Source organism: Stegodyphus dumicola, chromosome 4 (assembly GCF_044657685.1).
Source record: "Stegodyphus dumicola isolate Sdum_Otavi_A_Nest chromosome 4, ASM4465768v1".
In the NCBI taxonomy this organism is placed as follows: Eukaryota; Metazoa; Arthropoda; class Arachnida; order Araneae; family Eresidae; genus Stegodyphus; species Stegodyphus dumicola.
Window position 1 is genome coordinate 59,483,884 of NC_140771.1, and position 26,275 is coordinate 59,510,158.

Sequence of the window (26,275 nt, forward strand, 5' to 3'; positions counted from 1 at the left end):
TTTCTGGATGACCCAATATATAGCTGAATCTTTCTTTAAATTTGACCTTGTTTTTAATGTTAGGTGTAGCATATTTTAATGAATATACTGTTTTGAAATATAATTTTATTTATCTCTAATATTATTATTTAGGTCAATGGATTGGCACAAACAGTCAATATTCTTAAAAGTACTTTGGAAATGGGGAATGTTTTCATATCTGAATTGAATTTAAAAGCAATGAGTAAGTAAGAAAATATCAGTCATGTGTTTTCATTTAATGCTAAAAATTTGCATACCTTTTCCTGAAGCGTTGTTAAATTAAGCTGTTTGAACTAATAATAAAATCAAGTCTAACTGTTGTAAAACATAACTGAAAGCCCTTTTCAAGCCTAAGTACAGTGGTATATTACATACCAAAGGTAATACATTCCAAAACAACAGCAATTATATGGAAAAATTTTAATTCATTCTTAAGCCTAGTCTGAACTCTCAAAATAATGTAAAAAATTTTCAGGCAATATAAAAAGCATCACAGTGTTGGAAAATCTAGGAATTAATTGATGCATATTTATTATTACAGCAGAAATCCGCAAAGCTTGAATACCAGAGGTGCGGATTTTGCAGTTTTCATGACAGAAAAGATAAATCATAATATTCAGACGAAAAGTGCAAAATAAATAAGGTGTATTAGATACATTTAATTAAATTATTATATACATTATTGCAATAACTTATTATATGCATTAAATTATTATTACATATATAAATTGATTACATTATTCATTGTATTATAAACACAGCATTGAGGTTTGCCGATTTCGCCTCATGCAAAGATTTTCGGTTTTGGTTTCCAGTGTTAGAATCATTGTTGCTGTAAAATTTCAACAGCTTCTCTTTATTTTTCCGTATATCATAATACACAATTGTATCGCAATTCCATATGATTCTGCTATAAACCGAGGAGTAGCACCTGTCTCCATCTTTTGCAGAATTTGCACTTTTTGCATTACCGTCAATGCAACATGTTTAAGTTTTTCAATGTTGCAAGCAGTAAAATCATGAGTGCGTTTCTTATCTGTAATTGTATTTAAAAGGGCTGAAATTTAAAATATTCTTAATTTATCCACAAAATATCCAGATAAAAAAAAAGGCAGCACTAAATAATCTCGTGAAATAACAAAGCTCAGAAAATACAACAAGGTGAATTGTGAACTTGAAAGAAGAGTTGAGTGAATCGTCTGCTTTCTTATCTCGATGCAGATTAGAGGGGAAAACACTTTTATCATGATGTCAATGATTTGGTATTTCTGTTATGACTCGTTGTTATTCAGTAATTAAGATGTCATTATTCGGTAGGAATTTTTTTCCCGATATTTCGTATTCAATGTTGCGGTTTCCGGAACCTATAAACTGAATGTTTATATTTTGAGAGGCGGATTTTCGGTATTTGACTGTATATGAAAACTATTTGCCTGCATTATGTATATGCAAAGCTTTTAACCCAAAGTTAAATAAATTGAAAGATATTATTTCCTAAAGCAATTCTTCGCAACCAATTCTGTGTTGTACACATGTATGCAATGAAAGGACTAGAAGGAATCATAAACAATGAGCACAAAGTTCTGATTGTGGAGCAGATACTGGATTGTGATAACAAAAGGCTAGGCTATGAAGTGGATGAATCCTTTTTTCACTTTATTTTTCTTTTTTTGCTGTGCATGTGTGATTGTAACTTCCAAGTCATTTAGAGATTGCCATGATTCACATTACTTCCTTCCTCACATTTTGCATCAGAAACTCTGCTTCATTTCCAATTCATCTTTTGTTGCAACAGTACTAGTCAAGTATTTGACCATATAATTTTTCTAAGAACTATGTTAAAATGAATATTCAATGGTGCTATGTGGTCTGGGTAAAACACCTTACGAGAATATTTTATTGCTTCTTTTTGTGTCGGAAATGTGTTTTTACTAGTGAGATAGTTTTTGTGGAGAAAAAAAGTCAAACTATTATCATTTGTTGCCAAAGACTTATTTTTCATGTTACCCTTGATATGTAACATTTGTTTTAGCTGAAACTAAATATTATTGCAAGAAAAAAGTACCTTCACACAATACTTAAATGGTAGTGAGATATTTTTATTTTATTTATTTATTTGAATAATACTAAAATAAAATAAGAATATTCAGAATGATTTTCTTAACAGAACTTGAAAAACTAAACATACATGCTGAATCTAAGGCAGTTAAAAATTGTCAATCTCCAAGGCTCCAACTTTGTTGTTTGGCAGTTGTCCCATGAGAAGTGTTATCAATTTTTTTAGTCTAGAGTCTATAGTCTGGAGATGTTTAGGAAGAGTGGGAATCCATTTGTGGTTACTGCAGTTTTCCAGATATACCAAAAAATAGGACCAAAAAATGTATTGTTATTAAATGATAGACATATATATAGACATACATACAGTTATAAATAAAAAAAAAAGTTAAATGAAATATTCCATCATTAAGCTTCGTTTTCTGCTCAATTGTTTTTTAAGTTTATATTTCATTGCATGAATTTCTAAAATATTGCTATAAAAAATCATGGAATTATAATCTTTGATGGAAGCTTATGTGTTCTACTGTATCCAATGTTTTCAGATTGCATTCATTATAAGTGTAGAATTTAAAAATCTTTTTGCACAGATGCATTTCAGTGTATATGCTGTATCTACAAACTAATGTTTTTTAGCTAGAATATTTTTGCAATATACGCTGCTGGCCACTGAAATTGCTGTACCACTAAGTAGAGCAAATAACAGAATCTTACTTATTGTGCATGTATAGTATAATGTAAGGATGAGATGACTAAATTTGAAGGTCATTTGGGGTGCACACAGCATGCAAAATTCAAAGAAAGAGCTCCCTCCTGTGGTAGCAACAATGGCTGTGATACAGCTGGGCATCAAGTCGCACTGAGCTTCGATGACAAATACAGATACTTCGTTCTATGTTGCTTCAGTTTTATCCCAGTGTTCATCATCGTGGTGGCATTCCAGTCTTTCAGCATCCCATGATGAGACATTCTCAATAGGTAATAGATCTGGAGAACTTGCTGGTCAAGTAACATTCTAACATTCTCTTTATCGATGAATGTCACGACAGCACAGGCAACATGCAGTCGTGCATTGCCTTGTTGAAAGATAATATAACGCAAGCCTGTAAGACAGGGCATAGCACTGCTTTAATGCAGATACAAGCAGAAGCTAAGCCAGCACCTCTGTAGAACAACTGACTGAGGTATTGCTGAATCTAGCTAACTGTTAAACTTCTACCCTTGTGTTTAGGAAGAACATCCCAGGGGGTATCTGAAAGTCTCCCACACCTCTTCCACCAACCTCTTACAAGGACTTTGATTTAACACATCAGAAATTTAATGCCAGCTGTCCACATTGCTGGTTATGCAAACAAGAAGTAACTAGAACATGTACCCAAATGGTACATCATACCAGTATGCCAAGTGCTGGGCTCACATGACAATGACAAATGCAAGATCACATCATTTATTCTCCTTGATGCTTTAACACATGGATATGTCCGTCATGATGCTGTACACGGAATCAGGATTCATCTAGAAAGATAGCATGGTGATACTCCTGTGTCCAGTGATGTCATTCATTGTACCACTGTAGACAAAGTTCCTATCTCATAGTTTGCAACATGGCTGTACAAACTCACAAAGCTGTTGAGAAGACAACATGTATATCTTCTCTGGTGTCACAGCCCCAGGTCCACTAAGAACCTACATGGTTTTTAGTATAGCTCTGTTGGCCTCGTTGATTCCTTATCTGCCTGACAGCCATGGGATTCCGACCAATACAGACTGCAGTGTCATAGAACAATAAACTGCAGTCTTGGTCGGCTATGATCCTGCCATGGTCAGCTTCTGACATGTGCTGGTAGGAGTTTCCCTTTCTTACATTATTCATAACGTGACCTTACGCTAACAAACAACATTCGAATGCGATTTCCTAATGAGAACTCTGCTTTGCAATTTATACCTGATGCAGATGGCATAATTTATACCTACTTTGTGCACATGTGCTGGAATGGTAATCATTTGCATATCCCATCTTGTAGTGCCTTTCCTGCAAATTTGACATTTGCTGCATGCTGCCTTCATAGTATAGCAATTTTAATTCCAGCAGTGTATAACATGAATTTGGAAGTGGATCAATCCTGTATCATTATTTATGTGTGTATATGTATAAATATATATAAGAAAAATCTTTAAAAATATAAATACTATCTAAACCAAAAAATAATTGCACTTTAGCAGCAAAAATGTATTATAAATAAATTTTATGAAATACTAAAATTATAACCTTCTGAAGTATTACAAAAAAAGTAAAATAAGAAATTGAGAACTGGTAAAAACAAATTTAAAACTTTATCAAAAGTTCAGGTTAAATGGCCAAAATATTAGAATTGTTGAATTGAATTGTTTTTGTTCTTATCAGGGAGATGGACAGAAATAATTCAATTTCCCATTCCAGTTAATTGGTAGGACAGATCAATATTCCTGATACTATACAGTTTTCAAACTAAGATGGGGGGGGGAATTAAAACAGTTGCATTGTACCATCCCCTACATGAGTCTGAACAACCGAAAAATAATTTTTAAAAAAACTGAAGCAAAAATAAAATCACTTTCTTCAAAATTTTTCTGCATTCTTTAACCTGAAAATAAAATATATAAAAAGTTTTAAGTTACACAGTTTTAGGTATATACTTTATAATGTAAAAAATATTTTTTAAAGTTATTATAATAGTCTGGTCATATGAAACTGAAAATAAAATCAGTGGTTGCATATCAATTACTGAGCAGTAAGATGACTGAATAGTTTTTTTCTAATTCAAATTCCAGTGAATGGACTGATTATGTGTGAATTTTCCATATGTAAAATTAATAAGAGCAAGTTTTCTTTAAAGAGTCTTTTACAAAAGTATCCCTTCCTTTAAGCAGGTAGCCTATATTTTCACTATTAGTGCATTTAAATAAAACCATGTAACTAAAAAAAAAGTTTGATTCTACATCTAAACAAAACCTGGGCTGGGAAGAAAGTTAAGAATGATACATTTAGCCAAAATCTTTTATTGTTTGCTCCTATCTATGTGATGAGCTGAGGTTATACCTATTTTTTGTAGTTATTTGTTATACTGAAATTTATATGTTAGGTACTGAATATTACAAACTCAATTTATATATGAAAGTTGATTGCTAAAATTCAGTGATGTTTTAAATGTGTTAAAAAACTTAGCAGCACTAGCTTGTATATGATTTTTATTACGTATTCTGTTTAGAAGTTAATCGAGTTTCTTAGTAAAACAATAGGTACTTCTGTTGTGATTTTTATGAAAATTAAGTGATCCTTATAAAGTTAACTTGCAATTTTGAATTATTTCCTGGTAAAACTTTTTTTTTACATTACTTTGAGATAATTTATTTCGAGTAATAATATTAACCTTATATATATATATATATGTGTGTGTGTGTGTGTGTGTTCATATGTAAGTTGAATATTACAAACTCGACTTATATATGAAAGTTGATTGCTAAAATTCAGTGATGTTTTAAATGTGTTAAAAAACTTAGCAGCACTAGCTTGTATATGATTTTTATTGCATATTCTGTTTAGAAGTTAATCAAGTTTCTTAGTAAAACAATAGGTACTTCTGTGGTGATTTTTATGAAAATTAAATGATCCTCATAAAGTTAACTTGCAATTTTGAATTATTTCCTGGTAAAACTTTTTTTTTACATTACTTTGAGATAATTTATTTCGAGTAATAATATTAACCTTATATATATATATATAGTGTGTGTGTGTGTGTGTATGTATGTCATTTTACATCCAGTTGAATATAACTACTTTGCATTTCATAGCATACTAAATCATGTATTGTTATTCTTTTTAATTTTCACAAAACTATAATCTGTACAAATGTGTTATTTCAATTAAGTTACATCTTATGCTAATAAGCCTGTTGCAGATTCTTTGGAGTTTTTGTTTATTATTGTTATTATTCTAATATTTTCATTCTAGAATCTATTTATTCATATACTTAATTAGCCCTAAGGTTGTTTGGCATTTTGTGGTGTTTCATTTTTTAAATTGTTGCCACCAAATATTATCACCCTATATTATAGTTAAAGAAATTAAATAATGAAGAATCTGTGTAAATGTAGGTATATTTCTCACATTGTGATAAAACGATGATACCTAGAGCCATCAAATCTTGAATAGTGTAATCCTCCCTCCAAATATGGGAAGCTCAAGTTTGGAATTAATTTTATTATCTATTTCATATTTTGTAAAGCATTTATGAGTTTTTGGTTAAGAAACTCAGCGATTTCAAAGCGAGCAATGGCAACACTGTACAAGGAGGGAAACATTTTTATCTCCAGCGTGCAAGACTGTGTATCAGAAATTCTAAAGATATGCTCTTTTTTAAATTATTTTGTGATATTGTTGAAGGCTCAGGTGTTTGCACACTTTTGTCAGGCTCCTAGGCTGGTAGCTGCATCTTGTGTGTAACTTGTGCGGAAAAAACATATCATGGCAAAACCAGAAGAGAGAAAATCTTGCGAAATTGAGTGATGAGTCTCTCGCACATACAGATTGGTAGGTCAGTTCAGTTGCTCAGATGTACAATGTCCGAAGGTGACGAGAAAGCAATAATGGCTACTTGATCAGATAACATAATAAATTAGCAGAGCCGATAGAATGGCATGCTGTTATCCGGGCATCAATGGCTTAAATGGTCGATGCATGGGTGGAGAGAGGAGCTACTGGTGTAAAAGATCCAATGGGGTGGATGGAAATGAAGTGCATTAACTTGAAACTCAGGCATTGGTCAGGGTCATATTGACAACATAATTAAGTAAAAGGTGAAATACAATATTAACATTCAAGTAAAAGGATCGTGGAGTGTAATAAAAAGGTAGGCCTAAACAGCTATTGAAAAGGACTTATTAAAAAAATCATTCCAGAATAATAGTACATACTGAGAAATGCTATCTCAACAGGTGTAATTTAAAAATGAGGAAGAAATAAATGCATCAAATTGATCTTAGATGGCGACACTTATGCGTGTCGAAAGAAATTAAATTATATGCATGAAATTAAATTATATGCATGAAATTAAATGCAAGAAGTTAAAATATATATATACAGTTTTTTTTTTAAATGTAAAAGAGATTGGGGGGCAGAGGTTTGATACTAAATGTACCAGCACATTAAGTTTCAATCATTTGGGTGGAGAAGGACCACTCCTGGTCTTTTCCTATTGTCATTGCTTGCATAGTCATAGTTCAATCTGGGGATGGAGCTATTTTGGAATTTTTCAATATTATTGAAGAATTTCTTCGCTATTTTTGCTATGCACACATTAATTTTATCAATATCCAGTTCGTTATGAATCACCTCATTTCTGAAAAACCAAGGGACTATTGGTCATTCTTCTGAACTTTATATTTTGCCTTTGCTGGATTTTTAACATTCTAATTTTACACACAAAACCCCAGACAGGACAGGCGTAGGTAATAATTGGTCACAGCATGGAGTTTATTTTCAGTAGGTAAAACAGAGTTTCGGGCAATTAAGGGGTTGAGTAGAGCTTTATTACCCCAAAACTTATTTAAGATATATGTAATGTGTGAGGTCTATGTGAGTTTTTGGTCTAATATGACACCGAGGTATTTGACTTGCTTGGGCCAGGGAATGCTGACATCATACATCTTGAGAGTGATGTCCAAGTCTATGCTCCTTTTATAGGTGAAGTAAACAGCTTCAGACTTATCAACATTCGTTTTTATCTTCCATTTTATCATCCAGGACTCTAGTGCATGGATGTGTTCTTGTAATGTTTGTACAACGGTGGCCACAGACGCATTTTGTTAAAGGATCGCAATGTCATCTGCATAAAGTGCTAGGGTAGTGAGGGGATTGTGTGGGATGTTGTTCGTATAAATTGAAAATAAAGTGGGTGAAAGTGAACTTCCTTGTGGCAAGCCAGCAGAAGTTACTTTTCATGTGGAGTGAGTATTGTTATAACGAACCAAAGTGTCTATCGTAAAGATAGGAATTAAAGAGGTTTATGATGTAGTTTGGGAAACTCAGAGTGATTAATTTGTAGGTGAGGCCGTGTAACCATACACAGTCAAAGGCTTTCGAAATATCAAGAAAGAGAGCTCCAGTGATAAGTTTCTACCTGAATACATTTGCAATCATCTCTGTGACACGATAGAGTTGGTGGGTGCTCGAATGCTTGCTTCTTAAACACTACTGCTGTGGGATGAGAATGTTGTTATCCTGCAGGAAAACTTGAATTCTTTTCAGTATAACAGCTTCTGCTATTTTGTTCAGGGTCGATAAGAGGCTTATCGACCTGTATGATGCAGCCAGGGTGGGGTCTTTTCTTGGTTTCAGAATCGGAGAAATGATTGCTGTTTTCCAAATTGTCGGAAAATATTGCAGCCTTAGCATTGCATTTAGAAGTTTAGTGAATTTACAAAGAATCTTTGCTCCCATCTCCTTGATCATTTTGGTGCTGATCTTGTCCAAACCGGGACTTTTCCAGTTTTTTTCTCTTCTCGATATAACTAAAAACTTCTGAAGGCATGACTAAAGGTGTGTTGTTTGTGTGTGTTTTTGATTGGAATTGGGTAATGAGGGACATAATTGAGTGTTCTGTTTGAGGGTGTGAGATGTTGTGTGTACGAAATTGAGAAGCGTAGTGATCTGCAATAGACTCAGCTTTCTCAAAATCAGTGTAAGCGATCCCAGAGGGGCCGTTAATGAGCGGAATATTCATGTTCAACATTTACATTTAGAAACAGCACTCTACGGTGAATTATCATCTGTAGAGAGTGATTCTAAATGTCTGGCCCAGTCGAGTTGTGCATGTGTTTTTAGTAGAGTCCTGACTTGCTGGTTGAGTTGATTTAATAAGATTTTACCCGTGGGACATCTGAAGCGCTGCCATTGCTTGCGAACTTGGTTTCTATTTCTAATGTGTTTGTACCTCTTATCTTCTCTTACAGATTTGCTTTTGTTCAATAGTGCATTGTGGAGTTCTTCAATTAGTTCTTCTGTAAAAGCATCTAACTCATTCCTCGAATGTATTGTATGGTAGGGTATTAAGTGTTGTTTAGAGCTTTGGCATATCCTGCCCAGTTAGTTGATATTGTTGAACTGAATTTTATGGTGTAATTGAGAAGAACATGATAATTAATAAATAATGGTAACACACAAAATGTTAAAGAAACGCAAAACAATTTATTTAAATGTAATATAAAAATATGAGGCCTCTTTTTTTTTATGTTTTGCTTGACATCCGTCTCAATAAATATTTTTGTGTAGACTAATAATCTAGAGCAGTAGTTCTCAATCTTTTGACTAATGCGTACCATCTAAACAAAAATTGAAAAACCCTAATACCACCACTATATATTGCAATGACCATCCTCCAACTTCTCAATAGAAATATAAAAGAAAATTGTATTTTGCCATTTGCACAACCTATTGGCTATTTGTATTAAATATGCACATAAATTATTAGATTAAAAATTGGTTACTATTTTAATTATCAAAATTTAAGTTATACTAAAATTTCTAAAACTTTGTGTGAATTTTAGTGTGAGAATTAGTTAATTCTGTGCAGAATTTTATTGTGAATAGTTCTAAAATTTAGTGTGAAATTTGGGGCTGTTTAAGAGAGATGTCTTTATGTCTGGTCTTATTTTACTTAGTTTTAACCGTAAATTAGGATCCACTTGTAAATTTCTTCTATATTTATTTTTCAAGTATAACATAGAAGAAAATCCTTGTACAAATAGGTTGCACAAAAAAGGCAGTAAAAATTTAATAGCGTGAAATGTGTTTAAGTTCTTTTTCCCGTGCAGCCAAAAATTAACAAGTGTGTTATTTTTGAAATCTTCAGTTAGATTTTGGTTGCAGAAAACTTCTATCAATTGTTCTTTTTCTTCAGGAGATTTTTGAGTTTAGTTGTTAAAAATACTTTGCTTCTTTGCGTACCACCTATTTTTCTCTTGCATACTACCAGCTGAGAATTGCTGATCTAGAGCTTAGCTATCTAACATATCACACCCTCTGGAATACATGACTCAGCAAAAATGTGCCGAGTATAGTGCTAATCAGCAAAAATGTACCAAGCATAACTGAATATGTATTAATAAACCTCATTACAGTCTATGTTACTTCATTGCATCCAATTTAAATTACATTTTCTTTTATTAAATACTTAAGTATTTCAAACTGAAAGCATTGAAAAATTAACCTAACATTTTAATTAACTAGCACAAATCACCCAAATCTCAATTTTTTAAAATTATTATTATTATTATTAAAAGAAATCCTCATGCACCACAAAGTATCACACGAGACTTACAAATCGTAAGTAAAAAAAGACAAAATTTTAAGTAATAACATCAATTTTCAATAATACAATGAAATCATACACAAAGGGGAAAAAAAGTAAGTATAAAAATTTATAAAGAAATCATTTACAAGGTTTAAAATAAAATGTCCAGACAAAAATTGCGTAACTTTAAAATTGAGCAACTAGTCCTTACTTTTCAGTCTTTCAAAAATTGTTGGGAAGAATGTTTTTGTAACAGATCCCTTATCAAAATAGATATAATCACAGTTCCATTGCTCAATCATTTTAGCTTTTTTTGAAATAAGACATGACTGAGTTTGCTCAAAGTGAGTGGAGTTTGCTCAAAGTTTAAAATAAGTGGAGTTTGCTCATCATACGCTCAGCTGACAACACACTAGGATATATGGAAAAACATAAACCAAGGGATTGGTTTGATAATGAATGCTTCCTTGTAACAGAGGCAAAAAGAGTTGCTTATAAAAATATGGTCCAGAAATGACATTCAAGACTCTCTGTTGAGGAATATAAGAGATCTAGACTACAGGAGAAGATCCATTGACTTGAGAATTTTTCACGATGACCTATTTAAGGATGTTGAACATCTGATGTGGTTCAATGAAAGCAATGCTTTCTATCATGAAATTAATCTTGTCGCAAAAATTTTAAGCCTAGAACCATTGCCTGTAGAGACAAAAACAACATCATTCTAAATGATTGAAAAGAGGTACTTCACAGGTGGAATGAGCACTTTAGTAACTTGTTGAATGACCTGCAGGTCAAAACATTGAGAAAGTACATCACCTCATCAAATCAGTTTGGAACCAAGAAGTTTTACCCAAAGATTAGAAACTGAGCATCATCTGTCCTATATACAAAAAAGGAGACATTTTGGAATGTACAAAATACAGGGAAATTGGTCTCCTTTGTGTTTTTTACAAACTATTTTCCAGTATACTTTTAACTTATACAAAAATTATTGTAGGTGATTACCAATGTGGTTTTCGCAAAGAAAGATCTACAGCAGAATAAATCTTTAACATTAGGCAAATTTTGGAAAAAACTAACAAATATGGCATTGCAACACACCACCTTTTTGTTGATTTCAAGACTGCCTACGATTCAATAAACAGAAAATATTTAATTGAAGCTATGAGGGAATTTGCAATGCCTGAAAAACTTATAAATTTAATCACCATTACTCTGAGACAAAACTTAGGGTTAAAAATCCAGAATAATCTTTCTGAGCCTATTGTTGTTTCAAATGGACTCAGACAGGGGGATGCACTGGCCTGCTTGCTTTTTAACCTTGCCCTCCAAAAAATCATAAAAGACTTCAACATTAATACTCGTGGATACAAATGCTAACCAATGTTTTTTCGGTCTCAAAAAATACTTGAAGTCTAACTTCACTAGCAGAAAAACAAAGAATTTAATTTACAAAAGCTTAATCAGACTCATTCTTACATACTCTGCAGAGACATAGGCAATGACAGAAAAAGCTAAAAGTATCATTTCTGTCTTTGAAAGAAAAATTTTGAGAAGTATTTTTGGTGAAGAATTAACTCTGAACTCTATAAATCTTTTAAAGAAATAGATATAATAAAATATATAATTATTCAGAGAATTAAATGGGCAGAACAGCTGTGCATAATGGATGAAAATCGAGTAACTAAAAAGATCATCTCGGCCAGACCATTCAGCATCCGAAAAAAACGGAGACCTAAACTTAGGTCGCTCGACTGTTTGGAAACAGGCTTAAGAATTTTAAAAATAACCAATTGGATGTCCATGGCCAGAAATAGAAGAGCTTAGAATTCAATTCTGAGGAACGCAAGGGCTCATCCTGGGCTGTCTAGCCATTGAAGAAAAAAGAAGTTTTTTTTTTTTTTAAGTAAGATTTTGGAATATTTACATCAACATAAATATAATTTTTAGTTGCATTCTTAGCAAGCCAATCAGCTGTCTCATTTCCATAATTACCCAAGTGACCACGGACAAATGTAAAAAAGCACTGAAACACACTTCTCCAGATCTCCGAGAGACTGTTGTATATTTACAATAATATCATTACATGAAGAGGTATTTTTAAGGGATCTCCGTGTTATTGGACTGACATTTTCTCTGTAAGAAAGTACTATTCAACATAATTTTCGCTGCAGACGATGCATTTGTGCTGTTGTTGAACCCAGCTGTCAAAATCCTATCTGAAAATTTCAGGTGTGCTCTTGATGGCCTTTCAGTGCATTGTTTGTCTTGAGTGTTAATCTGTCATCCCTTTTTAATCCGTTCTGTGCACATTGCTCTTATCAATGACACTTTCTTTATAAAGAACTTGTGGCCTTTTATGAATGTTCAATAGATTATTTTCTTCTGTTGTCAGCAACTCAATGAGGGCATGTTGTTCGTACTTCATATCCATTATTTATTTGCAATCATGAAAAGGTTACTTACACATTTATATAGAAAAAGGTTCATTTCAACAGTATATGACTTTGTACAGTATGGGTTGATTAATAGTAAACTTAGATTGACTGTTGCATTACTTTGTTACAGCCTTCAGATATAATTCTTTATATATGTGTTCATGTATTATTTGAATATGGAAACTGTTCTTTCAATACCAGTGCATCTTAACCTAACCTAATTTGATGGAACATAGTAGAAACTGTTTGAATCCCCTCCCCCATTTTGCTTTTATGTGTTTAATTCAGGGGGGGGGAAGGCTGATGTTTCTAAAGAGAATGCCATTTATTATTATAATTTTTTTTTCATAATTCAGGAAATTTTTTTGTTAGATAAGTACAGTTATAAAAATCTGCTTAAATAATTTTCCTTGTTCCTTACATGGTTGCAAAGCTATAATGTTTGCTTTGCATTTTCACAAGTACATCTGATGTTCCCTGATACTGGAATTTTCAGTATACTGAAATGTAGTTGTTATTTCTTGAAATAATTGGAAATTCTATTTTTCGAAATTATCTGGTGAATTTGCAACCAGGGTCTTATATTTTTTGCTGTTTGCATGACTTTGTATAGACAGAGCTCCAAAATTAATTACGAGGGCCATCCAGGAAGTAGATTACGTTTCCGTCTGTGTCCGCTAGGGGCGGGGCTAGCGCGGCCATCTTGGGGTCAGAGCGTTGCGCAGCTCAGTCTGCATCTAGCCGTGCTAGTGAGAGGTTCGTGCTGTGCTCCGTTCAGATACTGTGACGGTTTGAAATGTCTGCGTTAATTGAAAATCCTGCGAGGTGCGCTCAGTAATAAGGTTTCTGACTGCAAAAAACTGTAAACCGATAGAAATCTATCGGCAGCTTCGTGAAGTGTATGGGGACAACATTATCACTGAAGGTGGAGTGCGTCAGTGGGTCATAAGATTTCAAAATGGCCGAACCAATGTTCACGACGAAGATCGAAGTGGGAGACCCAGCATAGTGACCGCCGAACTTCTCGAAAAAGTCGATGCTAAAGTCCGTGAAAATCGAAATTTCACAATAACGAAACTTTCTTTGAGTTTTCCACAAATTTCGCGAAGTTTGTTGCACGAAATCATCAGCGAAAAGCTTGGTTACCACAAGTTTTGTGCAAGATGGATTCCAAAAATCTTGACAGAGGACCACAAAAATCAGCGAATGGCTGCAGCGTTGAACTTTTTGGATGCTTACCATAAGGATGGTGACTCTTTACTCGATCGCATCGTTACTGGTGACGAAACATGGGTGAAACGTGTGAACTGTGAAACGAAATTGCAATCAATGCAGTGGGGGCACACAAGTTCTCCCCAAAAACCCAAGAAATGCATGCAAACAATGTCGGCAAGGAAGATGATGGCGACTGTTTTTTGGGACAGAAAAGGTGTAATTTTGGTGGACTTCCTGGAAAGAGGCACTACAATAAACTCTCAAAGGTATTGCCAAACTCTCCAAAAACTCAGAAGAGCAATTCAAAACAAGCGCAGAGGAATGTTGAGCTCTAAGATCTTGTTGATTCACGACAACGCCCGGCCCCACACGGCAAATGTCACTCGTAAAGTTCTTGAATCTTTTAAGTGGGAGTTGTTTCCTCATCCGCCGTACAGTCCCGACCTGGCACCGAGCGACTTCCACCTATTCCCAGCAATGAAGAAGTGGCTGGCCATGCAGCGTTTTGATGACGACGCACAGCTGCAAGAAGAGGTAACGAAGTGGTTGAAGGCGCAGGCGGCCGAATTTTTCGACGAAGGAATTTCCAAGCTCGTACATCGCTACGATAAATGCCTTAATTTGTATGGTGACTATGTAGAAAAGTAGTATTTGAGTGTGGCTTTCATCTGTATATAATAAAATTTGTTTCCTATACTTTGTTTATTTTTTTATTCCAAAACGTAATCTACTTTCTGGATAGCCCTCGTATATTGTAACTCTTAATTTAAGATATTATTATTAGTTATATTTGGCCTCAAAGATTCATGAAGTGACTAACAGTTATACGCATTAAAAGTCATCTAACATATCCTAATTTTCAAATTCAGTATTACATGCACTCGTTTTTTTTTTTTTTTTTTTTTTTTTTTTTTCTTTCATTTTTCAGTTATATGAGGCCAACAAGCTATGAGAGCTTTATACCATCAATTGTACTACCTCATTATGTATGATATCATTTAATTAGATCTAGCAGATATCATTACTATAATTCTTGCAGATAAACATCATTCGGTTTGAAGCAATTGATTTCTAATTTGCAAATTTACTTTAAAATGCTGAGAAAATTGTTATCAGCTCGGGAATGGTTATTTCAATTTAAATCTAATTAAGGTCTCTGAATTTTTTTCCATCATAGCATGCATTGTAGAGTATGAACTGTCTCATTTTAGATACTTTTGACTGTTATAAAAGGAAGTTGTGAAAACAGTTATCTTTATAATAAATTCAATAGGGAATTTTATTAAGCAAAATCTAACTGATCAAGATAGTAATATTTAAAAAGATTTTAAAATTGAGAACACTGAAATAAATACAATTTAAAAGTGAATTGTAGTTAAAATGTAAGAAACTGCCATAAAAATAGCATACTATCCAGATCAACTTTAAAGGCAGAATATCACTTTTCAGAAGATCTGGAATGAAGTCTGTGAATAAAATAATATAGTAATGTCAATTAAAATATTGTTATATTTTATATCAACCCAAAATAGTTTCTTCTGATTTTGATAATTTGGAATGATTTTTTATGACATGTATTGCAGTGTTCACAAAAGTGTAGCAAGAAAGTGTGTCAATGATCATGATTATTAATTAATGAACTTAAGCATTCAGTTATTAAATTCAGTTCTGTTTTAAATTCCTATTGTTATTGCAGCAGTTGTATTTTATGTGCATTTTTAAAACCTTTAGTGATAGATTCATTTTTTATTAAAGAAATATTGGAGTGTTTCATTTATATATAAATTGCATTCATATTTAACTTTTGCAACATTTTTTTCTTTCCATTATGTATGTATTTAAATTAATGTGATTTTTAAATGCATTTATGTATGAAAAAAGTCAATAATAAGTCACTTTTGAAATTTTATTTTCTTACCTTAGAATATCTAGATGAACAGAGTCATCAGACACCAAGAACTATTATCAGAAAAGTTCTTTCTTCGAATACAGTTTGTAAGAGCAAAAAGCAATGAAAAATTAAGCATCACCTATAATTTTTTGTATGGCATTTCATGATAGATGATGATGAATACAATGCTTTTTTACTTTATTAATTTAGTTAAGATCAAAGGAAGAGTATTTTGTATTTATTGAAAGGAAGACTTCATTGAATACATTTTTAAATAAAAATATTTTAAAATTATCTGATGTAAATGTGATGAGGTATTTGTATGATCTTGAGGCTAAAAGTTTATTTGTCATCTGGGCCGACTTCTGTTTGCAACCGTAAATAATAATTTTTGTATGATAATTGTTGCAAAAATTGTTGAATATTCATGATTTGACCAATGGATGAAGATTCTATATCCTGAGTCTAGTAAAATAAGGGATGAAATGACTGTTACTAAATTTATCATGTACGTGTAAATATTTTCTCATTTTTTGAAGAAAAAAAATTATATTTTATCTTATTAGTGTAATTTTGAAAGTAAAAAAAACATGTTTTATTTATATTAGAAATTTCATAATGAGAATTTCAGCTCTTCATATATCATGAACATATTTTAATTTTTCTAGCATGATATGCCATATTTTAAATTTTCTTATTATTTTTGTGTATTATAAAATTGCAATTTTATTAAATTACAAGAGATCAGAAATTAAAGTGATTTATTTGTAACAATTTTAATGTTACAAACGTTGCTCAGAAGCCAGTGTGGTCAAGTCCAGAAAATGAAAATTGAAAAATGAATATTTTAATACATTAATTTTTAAAAATTTTGATTTATTAATTCGATCAGAAAAGTATATTAAGTCTCCTTTTTCAAAGAGTAGATACTGCAACGAAATAAGATATGTACTGGATGTGGAAATAAAAAAGTAAATTTTGATTGAGATAGTGGCAGGCAACTGAATAAATTTGTATTAAAATAATACAATATTATATGTTGTCAGAAGTTTTACATTTATTCATCATATCAACCATCTTTTTCTTCTGAATTACTTATAAATTTTGATCTCCACATGTTGTTCTTAATGTCCTGAAAAAGTCATATTTTGTTGGAAATATATACTTTAAAAAATTCATCATATCTTTTTTGTTTGTTTGGAAATTGTTCTACCATTAGGCTACAATAATGGTTGTTTTATATTTTTTAAGATTGCTGTCCATCTTCTTTTTTATGTCAGTTATAATTGACAGAGGATGGGGACACCTGGACTAGAGGTAAACAGGTATTTATCCTGTGTTGTCCACTTATCTAAATGCATCAACTCCCAAAAGGCCACCTCGTGAGTTAATTGTAAACTGCTCTGAAATTACAATGGCCTTATAAAGGCTTAGTGCATCTGAGTCATTTAGGAGACCTAGGTTATATTACAAAAACAGGACACAAAATTGTTATTATATGAATATACTACACAGGAATATTATGCCGTGGGAGCGCAATTTCAATTCACATAAGAATACATATAAGTGTTTGATATATGAACTGTACTAGATAGATCATTATGTATATACATGCTTTCTTTAATTACACCATGTAAGAATGTTAAACTAAATAAAATTCAAAATGCGAAAATATGATGTTAAATTATGATGCACTCAAAAGGCTATATTCATGCTACATAAGGCACATGCTATGTAATACACACAATTGTGTATCAATATAAAATACACTAAATAGGCATTAAACTAGGTGAAATGCATGTATAGGGTATTAATTTATGATGTGCGTAAAAGTGTGTGTGCACTCTACACAGTATAAACAATTATAAATTGCATAAATATCTATGTAAAATACAATAAAAATACATTAAACTAAGTGAAGTGTACAGTGCTTTAGTACAGTATTAAATTATCATATGCATAAGAATCCATATGCATACTACACAATGCATATAATATTCAACACATACAGTTACAAAGCACGTAAATACCTGTTTGAGATACATTAAGTTGGATATCAAGCTAAATAAAATATGCAATACTGAGATTCAGTATTCAGTTATAATTTGTAAAAATACTTACATAGATTACACCAAATAGGATGCTGAATAATAACCAAATAAGCTGAATAAAATACACAATGCAGAGATACAATATTAAATTGATGCACATAAAATTCGTATGTGTAGCATACATTGCACACATTACATACTATAAACAATTAATAAGTACATAAATACCTTATTAAGTACATACAGGGGTTGGACAAAAATATGGAAACACCTTTAAAAAAACAAGTTTCTTTGCTTAATATGGTGTAGGAAACCCGTTGGCATCCAAAACAGCTTGCAGTCTTCTCGGAAGGGATAAATACAGTTCCTGTATGTTTGCCAAGGGAATATTATACCATTCTTCCTACAAAACGGTGGCAAGTTCAGATAACGATGTTGGCGGTGGGTAACGAGGATGCACTTTCCGTTCCAATGTTGACCACAAAGGTTCGATAATATTCAGGTCTGGTGACTGTGGTGGCCAGGGCAGATGGGACAACTCATCCTCGTGCTCAGAAAACCAGTCCTGGACAATGTGAGCTGTGTGAACAGGGGCTTTGTCGTCTTGGAAGACACCATCACTATCGGGGAACAAAGTTTGTACCATGGGATGAACTTGATCGGCCAAAATGTTCACATAAGTCTTGGCAGTCATGTGCCCTGACACAGTTATCATGGGGCTAGCAGAGAACCACGATATGGCTGCCCAAACCATAACAGAACCCCCGCCATGTTTCACTCTTGGCAACAAGCAGTCTGTATTATAGGCTTGAGATGGCGTTCTCCAGACGTAAACTCGGCCAGAAGTGGGAAGCAATGTGAAAGAAGACTCGTCAGACCATATTACTCGCTTCCACTGCTCTATAGTCCAGGCTTTATGAATTAAATACCACCTTTTTCTGTTACGGGCATTAGCATCATTGATGGGTGGCTTCTCAATTGCAGCACGGCCAGCAATTCCCTGTTTATGAAGCTCTCTTCTAATTGTTTTGGTACTCACAGGGTTCGGTAACACAACATTCATTTCAGCTGTAACTTTTGCAGCTGTGGTCTTCTTATTTTTTGTCACAATTGCCCTTAATGATCGTCTGTCACGATCACTCAGGACACACTTTCGTCCGCGCTGTGATTTAGCAGATGATGTTTTTCCGCTTTTCGAATATGCGGAATAAATCTTCTATACAGTACCTCTTGAAACACTAAACACCTCAGCTACCTTGCTTACGGAAGCACCTACCATACGTGCTCCAACAATTTGCCCACGTTCGAAGTCTGTTAACTCTGACATAATGCAATGACGACCTCACATAACAGTACTCCGACAACAACTGAACTGTTTAGCACATTTACGAAGTTGTATAGGTGGCGTCAGTAGTCAAAAACGCCAGCGCCACCTACATATTTCATTAAAATCAATCTTTCTTTTCAAACATGCATTTCACAAGGTGTTTCCATATTTTTGTCCATCCACTGTACATACAATACACTAAGTAAGGCATGACAAACCAAATAGAAAATACAGTACTGAAAGTGAAAATCTTAAAGGCTTCAGATTTTAAATTACATTCAAAGGCATGTTTTTTTAACATTTTGTTTGTTACCTTTATTTATTAAATACAGTCAAAAGTCTTTAATCTAGACGTCCATAATCCGGAATGATCTATAATCCAGACCTCAAAGCTACAAACTTTCTGCGCATGCGTCAATGCATAATACCTTCACGAATGCGCGTAATAAGTTTATGCATGCGCGTTTAATGTATAACGGACTGTATAAGCTAAGCTAAAATTATCTATTTCAGTTAATGTTGCAGATTGTGTTGTTCATTAATCTTCTAATTGGATCCGGCTTATTATTTTTTTTTTTTTTTGCAGACTGTTAGAGCAATTTTATAAAAGTAAGTTTGAACTTTCGATTATGTCAAAAAGAATTTCCGATTCCGGAGCTACCAAAGGATCTACAAATCGAAAGCATGTTTCAATGTCCATCAAACAAAAAGTGGAATTGCTGCAAAAAACGTATAAAGGCATATCCTTTGTTTCTCTAACCATTCTGAAATCTGTTTATCAATTTCACGCTCCTCTGAGGGGGGACGTCGCGGCGCGCAATGAATTGGAAATTGATCTGTCAGCACTATACATATCTTAAGGGAAGATGTTTTTATTTTATTCGGCGTATAATTCCTTACTAAATGTAGTATTTCATCTCGATGTACTCCGTCTTTGATATGATTTAAATCAAATTCCTCGTCATTATAAATATCACAAATACACATCAAATAGTTTTCTGGTTGCAATTGTCTAATTTCGACTATGCGTAATGTATGCTTTACACATGCGCACGTTGAAAGAAATGTTTAATAAAATAAACAAATAAATATTGAGATTTTTTTTTATTATCATAATTGCTCTTTATTTCATAAATTACGGTTTCATATTTTTAATTTTATAATTTCTGCATGCCATCTTACCACATTTAAACTGTTGATCTATAATCCGGAATCGCCGAAGTCCCGACGAGTCCGGATTAAAGACTTGACCATATCATGTTATTTGCACTTGAACCATGAAATTCAATTCAACAGCAGTATCACAATAATAATACCGTAATATCACACTATGGAATAAACATGATTCTTTCATGAAGACCATGTTGTTTAAGTTTTTTTATTTTTATCCATAACACGTCTCATGCATAAACATATTGGACTGAAATATAATGAAAGTATAATCAAGTAACCCGAGAAAAAGAATAAACCTATATAAAGTACTCTAAAATTACATTAAACTAAGTAAATTACACAATGCGTAGATACAATATTCAAATGATGATACATATAAAAATATGAAGTACAAAAATACGTAAATTATACTAAATAAAATAATATGTATGTTATGTAGTACACACAGTTCTTACTATACTTGATTACCTGTTTAAAGTATATAAAATTAAGAAACATACACTGCGTATATAAAATATTAAATTTTATGGTGCACATAAGAATCTATGCATACTACTTTGCATGCAATACATGTTACATATATACAATACATTTACCTATATGAAGTAAGCTAACTTAAGACATTGATTTAAGGTGAATAATCTGTGCATATATAATATTAAGTTATGATGTGCATAAGAATTACATTCCAAACACTACACATGGATGTGATAAATACAATTAATAAAATACTTAATTACCTACATAAAATATACTAAAAAGGACATTTATGTAAGTAATATACACAATGCATTGATACAATGTTAAATTGGGATTCACATTAAAAAAAAAAAACACCTAAATGTATACTACGAAATGCACGCACCAAGTAATACATACGTTATAAAACATAAAGATACCTGTACACATTGTACTAAAAAACCTGGACTCAATATAATACTTGTTGCATTAATACATGCTTATTATGACGCATGCAAAAATCTACATTTGTATTATACTGTGTCCATGCTACATAATACATCCAATTATGGAGCACATAAATGCCTATTTAAAATAGACTTTGAACTAAATACACTTACATATGTCCCCGGGCGCAGCCATCCATTGGCGCCAAATTGATATTACGAAATTTTAGAACGAAACATTTTTCATTTTTGGCACACTGAAAGGGCTGCAAGATTTTCAGTTGTCTCTGGGCACTGAAAACCCTAGCTATGCCTCTGAGGTAGAGGTTGCATTGCCAAATTGAAATATGCAGCTGAAATTACCATAAAAAGCAATACCTCAGTCACACCACAACGCCTTAAAAGGGGGCATGCTGGACTTGAGCGTCAGTTCGCAGACAGCCATTGTTCTGTGTAATGCAAGATAGCTAAAGCACCAAAACATGAGCCGAAAACGTCATTTGCAGGATTAAATGCATAGGAGGGATGTTGAAAGGTGGTACAAGATGATCTGCTATTGCGAGAGAGCTGAATGTGCATCATAGTGTCATCAATAATCTGTGGAATCAATACTAAAGGGATAAAATCCCCTATATAGATGATGTGGGTTTGGATGCTGGAGGATTACAACAATGACAGATGATCGCTTCCTGTTGCTATGTGCCAGATGCCATAGATCACTGACAGCCCAACAGCTGGCATTGCATTTCTATGCTGCGGCAGGATGGCCCATATCCTGCCACACTGTGTCACACAACTGCATGAAGGTGGATTGTACGCCTGATGACCTGTGGTTTGTGTTCCTTTGGCCCGTGCCACCGATCACAAGTCAGAGTGTGGTAGAATTGGGCCTGTAAACTTTGCAGTTGGAAGGCAGAGCCTCGTACTATTTATGGATGAGTCTTGATTTAATATCTAGAATGACTCTTAAAAGCCAATGATATGGCGAGACCCAGGGACACGCTATCAGGACAAGAGACTGTTATGGAGGAGGAGCTTTACTTGTAAGGGCTGGGAGATCAATGAACGGCCAGATTCTTGATCACAGCCGTCCCGTATCACAATGCAATTCTACACCCTCTTGTGCTCTCTTTTATTGCTGCAATGGGTACCGATGCGATATTTATGGACGATAGCACTCGCTGGCATAGAGCTTGATTGGTATGGAGGTACTGTGGCAGTGAAACCATTCCTTATCTGCCATAGCCAGCTAGATCACCAGACCTGAATCCCATAGAGCAGTGGTTCTCAAACTTTTGACTAAAGTGAACCATCTAAATAAAAATTTAAAAACTTTAATACCAGCACTGCATTTTACAATAATTATTTTTCAGTTTCTCAAAAGAAATATAAAAAATATATATATTTTGCCATTTGCACAACCTGTTGGCTATTTGTATTAACACGTTCACACCTGCACAGGCCACTGGTGGCCCGTACTGGTCTGTCTAAATCGTGACTTGTCGATATGGCTCGTACTAAGCAGACTCCCCGTAGTGAAGCAGTTCCACCTGATAAAGCTACGGTTCCTGTTTCGGACAGCTCGAATACGGCGGCCACTGATATGGACCAGGATACTGATCACATTCTCACGGAGCATGAAATCGCTACCCTACGAACGGAAATCGCTGATTTAGAAGTTGCTATCTCAACCCTCAACAGACTCATCCAGAACTTATCGGCCAAGAGACCAGTTACAGACAGAGACTATCATTCGGATATCCTGAAACAGGAGGTAGAAACGAAGAAGATTCTGCTGGATAAGCTGAGGGGTAAGTTGAATATTGCTCTTTCTCATGCAAGCATTACACAGCCAATAGCACAACAGAAACGCAAACCACGTGATAACTCAGATAGCGAAGACGATTCAGACGGATTCCAGAAACCGACTAAACCTGCAAAGGTTCCTAAAAATATTCCACCCAGTACAGTTTCATAGCACTCTCGCAACCTAACACTCATTCCACTCAACCCACACAACAAATTAATAGCTCACAATCACCAGATACAAGACTTCCCAACTACAGCACACCTACACCGATTATGGTCAAACCGACAGATGGCGCAACACACAACCAATACATCAAAAAACTCACTACACTCACTCAATCTACATTCTACGGCAAAATAAGTGGCGAATACCTAAAATTACTACCCTCAACAACAGATGACCACAGACAACTCACCACAAACCTACAAAAACATAACATCGAACATTATGCCATTACACCTAAGCACAAACGCCCAGTCAAAGTAGTTATCCGAGGCCTACCCATCACCACTGACACACATGAAATTTCCACTGAACTCACAAACCTCGGATACACGGTACACAAAGTAGTTCAACTCACCAGATTCAAGACCAAACAACCCATGCCACTATTTCAGATCCAACTCATGCAAACACCCAACATTGATAAAATCTGCAGTGAAACACACCTAGGTATGTTCATCATTACAGTCGAAAAATACATCAACAAAAACATTACACCACAATGCCATAATTGCCAACGTTTCAATCACTCTTCAGACAATTGTTTCTTTCTACCTAGGTGTGTTAAATGCGCACAACAACATAAAACCACAGATTGCCCTACACAAGGTAAAATAGATAACCCTACCTGTGCAAATTGCCACAAAAACCATCCAGCCTCCTATCGCGGTTGCGAGAAATTCCCCAAGAACAGAAACACAAATAATTCACCAAATCACACTTTTACTCAAAACAACAGCACTTCAAATATACCTACATCCACACAAGGCAGAACATACGCACAGGTTACATCCAACAGCACACAAGACACTAGAAACCAGAATACCAACACTACATCTAACGCGAATATTTTCATCGACATTTTCTCTACACTAAAAGAACTTAATAATATTTTCGGCCACAATAACATCTTTAAATTCTTTTCTATTCTCAAAAATAACTTAGACCAGTTAAAATCAGTAGATACACCCATGGAGAAACTCTTAATTCTATTTAACATATGTAAGGAATCTAACATCTTTAACTAAATAATAGGAAAAAAAAAAAAAAAACTTTTAAATTATATCTTAGATTTTGGGAACATAATACACTGCTTGCATGAGACCCCTCAGCTCTATTACCAAAAATTCCAACTTTTTCTACCATTGGCCAATATCAACCACATGACCTGAAGATTTTCAAGCCTTCTCTCCGCTCATCGACGCCGCCTTCTACCTCAGCGCTTCGACTTTCGTCCTAGGAGTTAGCCTCCGAATACTTCTCCCCAAGTGCATGTGTCATCAACTCACTTTCAATTGGACTTTGTGTTATACTTTGCTTATGGACATGTTTCTTCTGCCGGAACACACTTATGATCCCAACGATCGAAAAGTGACTCAGCCTCGACAGGGATAGGACTCTGCAGTCCAGGCGCCCTTTGAAAGGAACCTGCCGGTTCATGGATGATACTGGTCTGTCTCATCGAGCGGCGCGTACCACCGGTGACCTGCACTAGTCTGTCTTATCGGGCGGCGCGTGCCAACGATGGTACGCATTCGATTGTGTTATTAAACGCTGAAAATTAAAATAGTGAAAAATTAACGTGTATTTATTATAAAAACTTTTTTAATAACAGTTATAATTAATAACTATTAGCAAATGTACAACTTGTCTGAACAGGTAATAATCGCGCGCCGCCAGATGAAACGCGACAAAAATTCTAGCGCCGTCTCACGGCAAAGAACCTAAAAATTGACCTCGGCATGAACGTATTAAATATGCACACATAAAAAATGAATTAAAAATTGGTTCCCATTTTAATTAGTAAATTTTAAGTTCTAATACTTTAATTCTAAAACTTATTGTGAAATTTGGGCCTGTTTAAGAGAGATCAATTGCTTTGTGTCTGATCATATTTCACTTAGCTGTAACCGTAAATTAGTATCCACTTTTTTTTTTTTTTTTTTCCTTCCAAATGTAACGAAAGAAAATCCTTTTTCACACAAATAGGTTATGCAAAAAGGGAATGAAAATTTAATAGCAGCAGCATATGTCCCTAACTATAGGACACATCATTTTTCTATCAAAATGTAACTCATGACCTATATTTTGATAGAAACATAAACATGTGACATATGTTGCTTGCTTACAACAATTTTGTCGATTATGATACACTCAAAAATTTGAGACAAAATTATCTTTTATTTTAATAGAAAAAGATTAAAAGTAGTAATAAAAACTAAGTGTTTTTAAATATTTTTCACACACACCTAATTTTAAATGACTTTAAAAAAAAAAGATTAAACTAGTAATAAAAAACAGTGACCTTTTTTTGCTATCCAAAATTAAAAAATGAAAACTTTTTGTAGAATTATTTATTACAGGTTCATCGACACTGGAAAATTTTAAAAAATTAAAGGAGTTGGATCAAAATCATCTTCAAAAAGCTGGAGAAAAACATCTCAGTTCAGTTGTTTTAGGAGTTGTTTACTCATTGCTGTTAATGATTGTAGCGAATTCGCGGTGAGATCGGATTAGCTTTCTCTGTTTTAAATTAAGTTCTGTTGAACGTTATAGTAGTTAAAAAGATAACTACTGTGAGATATTGCAATATTGAACGAATATCTGAGGAAATTTAAGCATTTTGTTTTTATTTGTTTTGATAAAAATAAACTTTATTCACTTTTCATCGGACTTGTGCCTTCAATTTATTACGAATCCGTACGCACGCAACACTTTTTGGTGTCGCGAATGGGATTTTTGAATGCCAATTACAAGAGCGACGGAAGAACAATTCACGCAATTGATGGCTGCATTTAAAAAAAAAAGATGGAAGGGGCCGTCAATTCCGTTAA

At 33.8% G+C, this 26,275-nt stretch overlaps 1 protein-coding gene across 2 annotated transcripts in view; it reads left to right on the forward strand.

The window, feature by feature from the left end:
- Positions 1 to 17,129, forward strand: part of LOC118194531 (uncharacterized) — a 176,751-nt gene extending 159,622 nt beyond the window's left edge. Inside the window, exons 8-9 of one of the 2 annotated variants that reach the window (XM_085814968.1) lie at positions 133 to 223; positions 15,986 to 17,129. In XM_085814968.1, the coding sequence (XP_085671094.1) occupies positions 133 to 223; positions 15,986 to 16,077 (183 nt within the window). In that variant the 3' untranslated portion in view covers positions 16,078 to 17,129. The remainder of the gene's footprint in view (positions 1 to 132; positions 224 to 15,985) is intronic. The other variant, XM_085814969.1, reaches the window with a different exon arrangement.
- Positions 17,130 to 26,275: the final 9,146 nt, after the last annotated feature.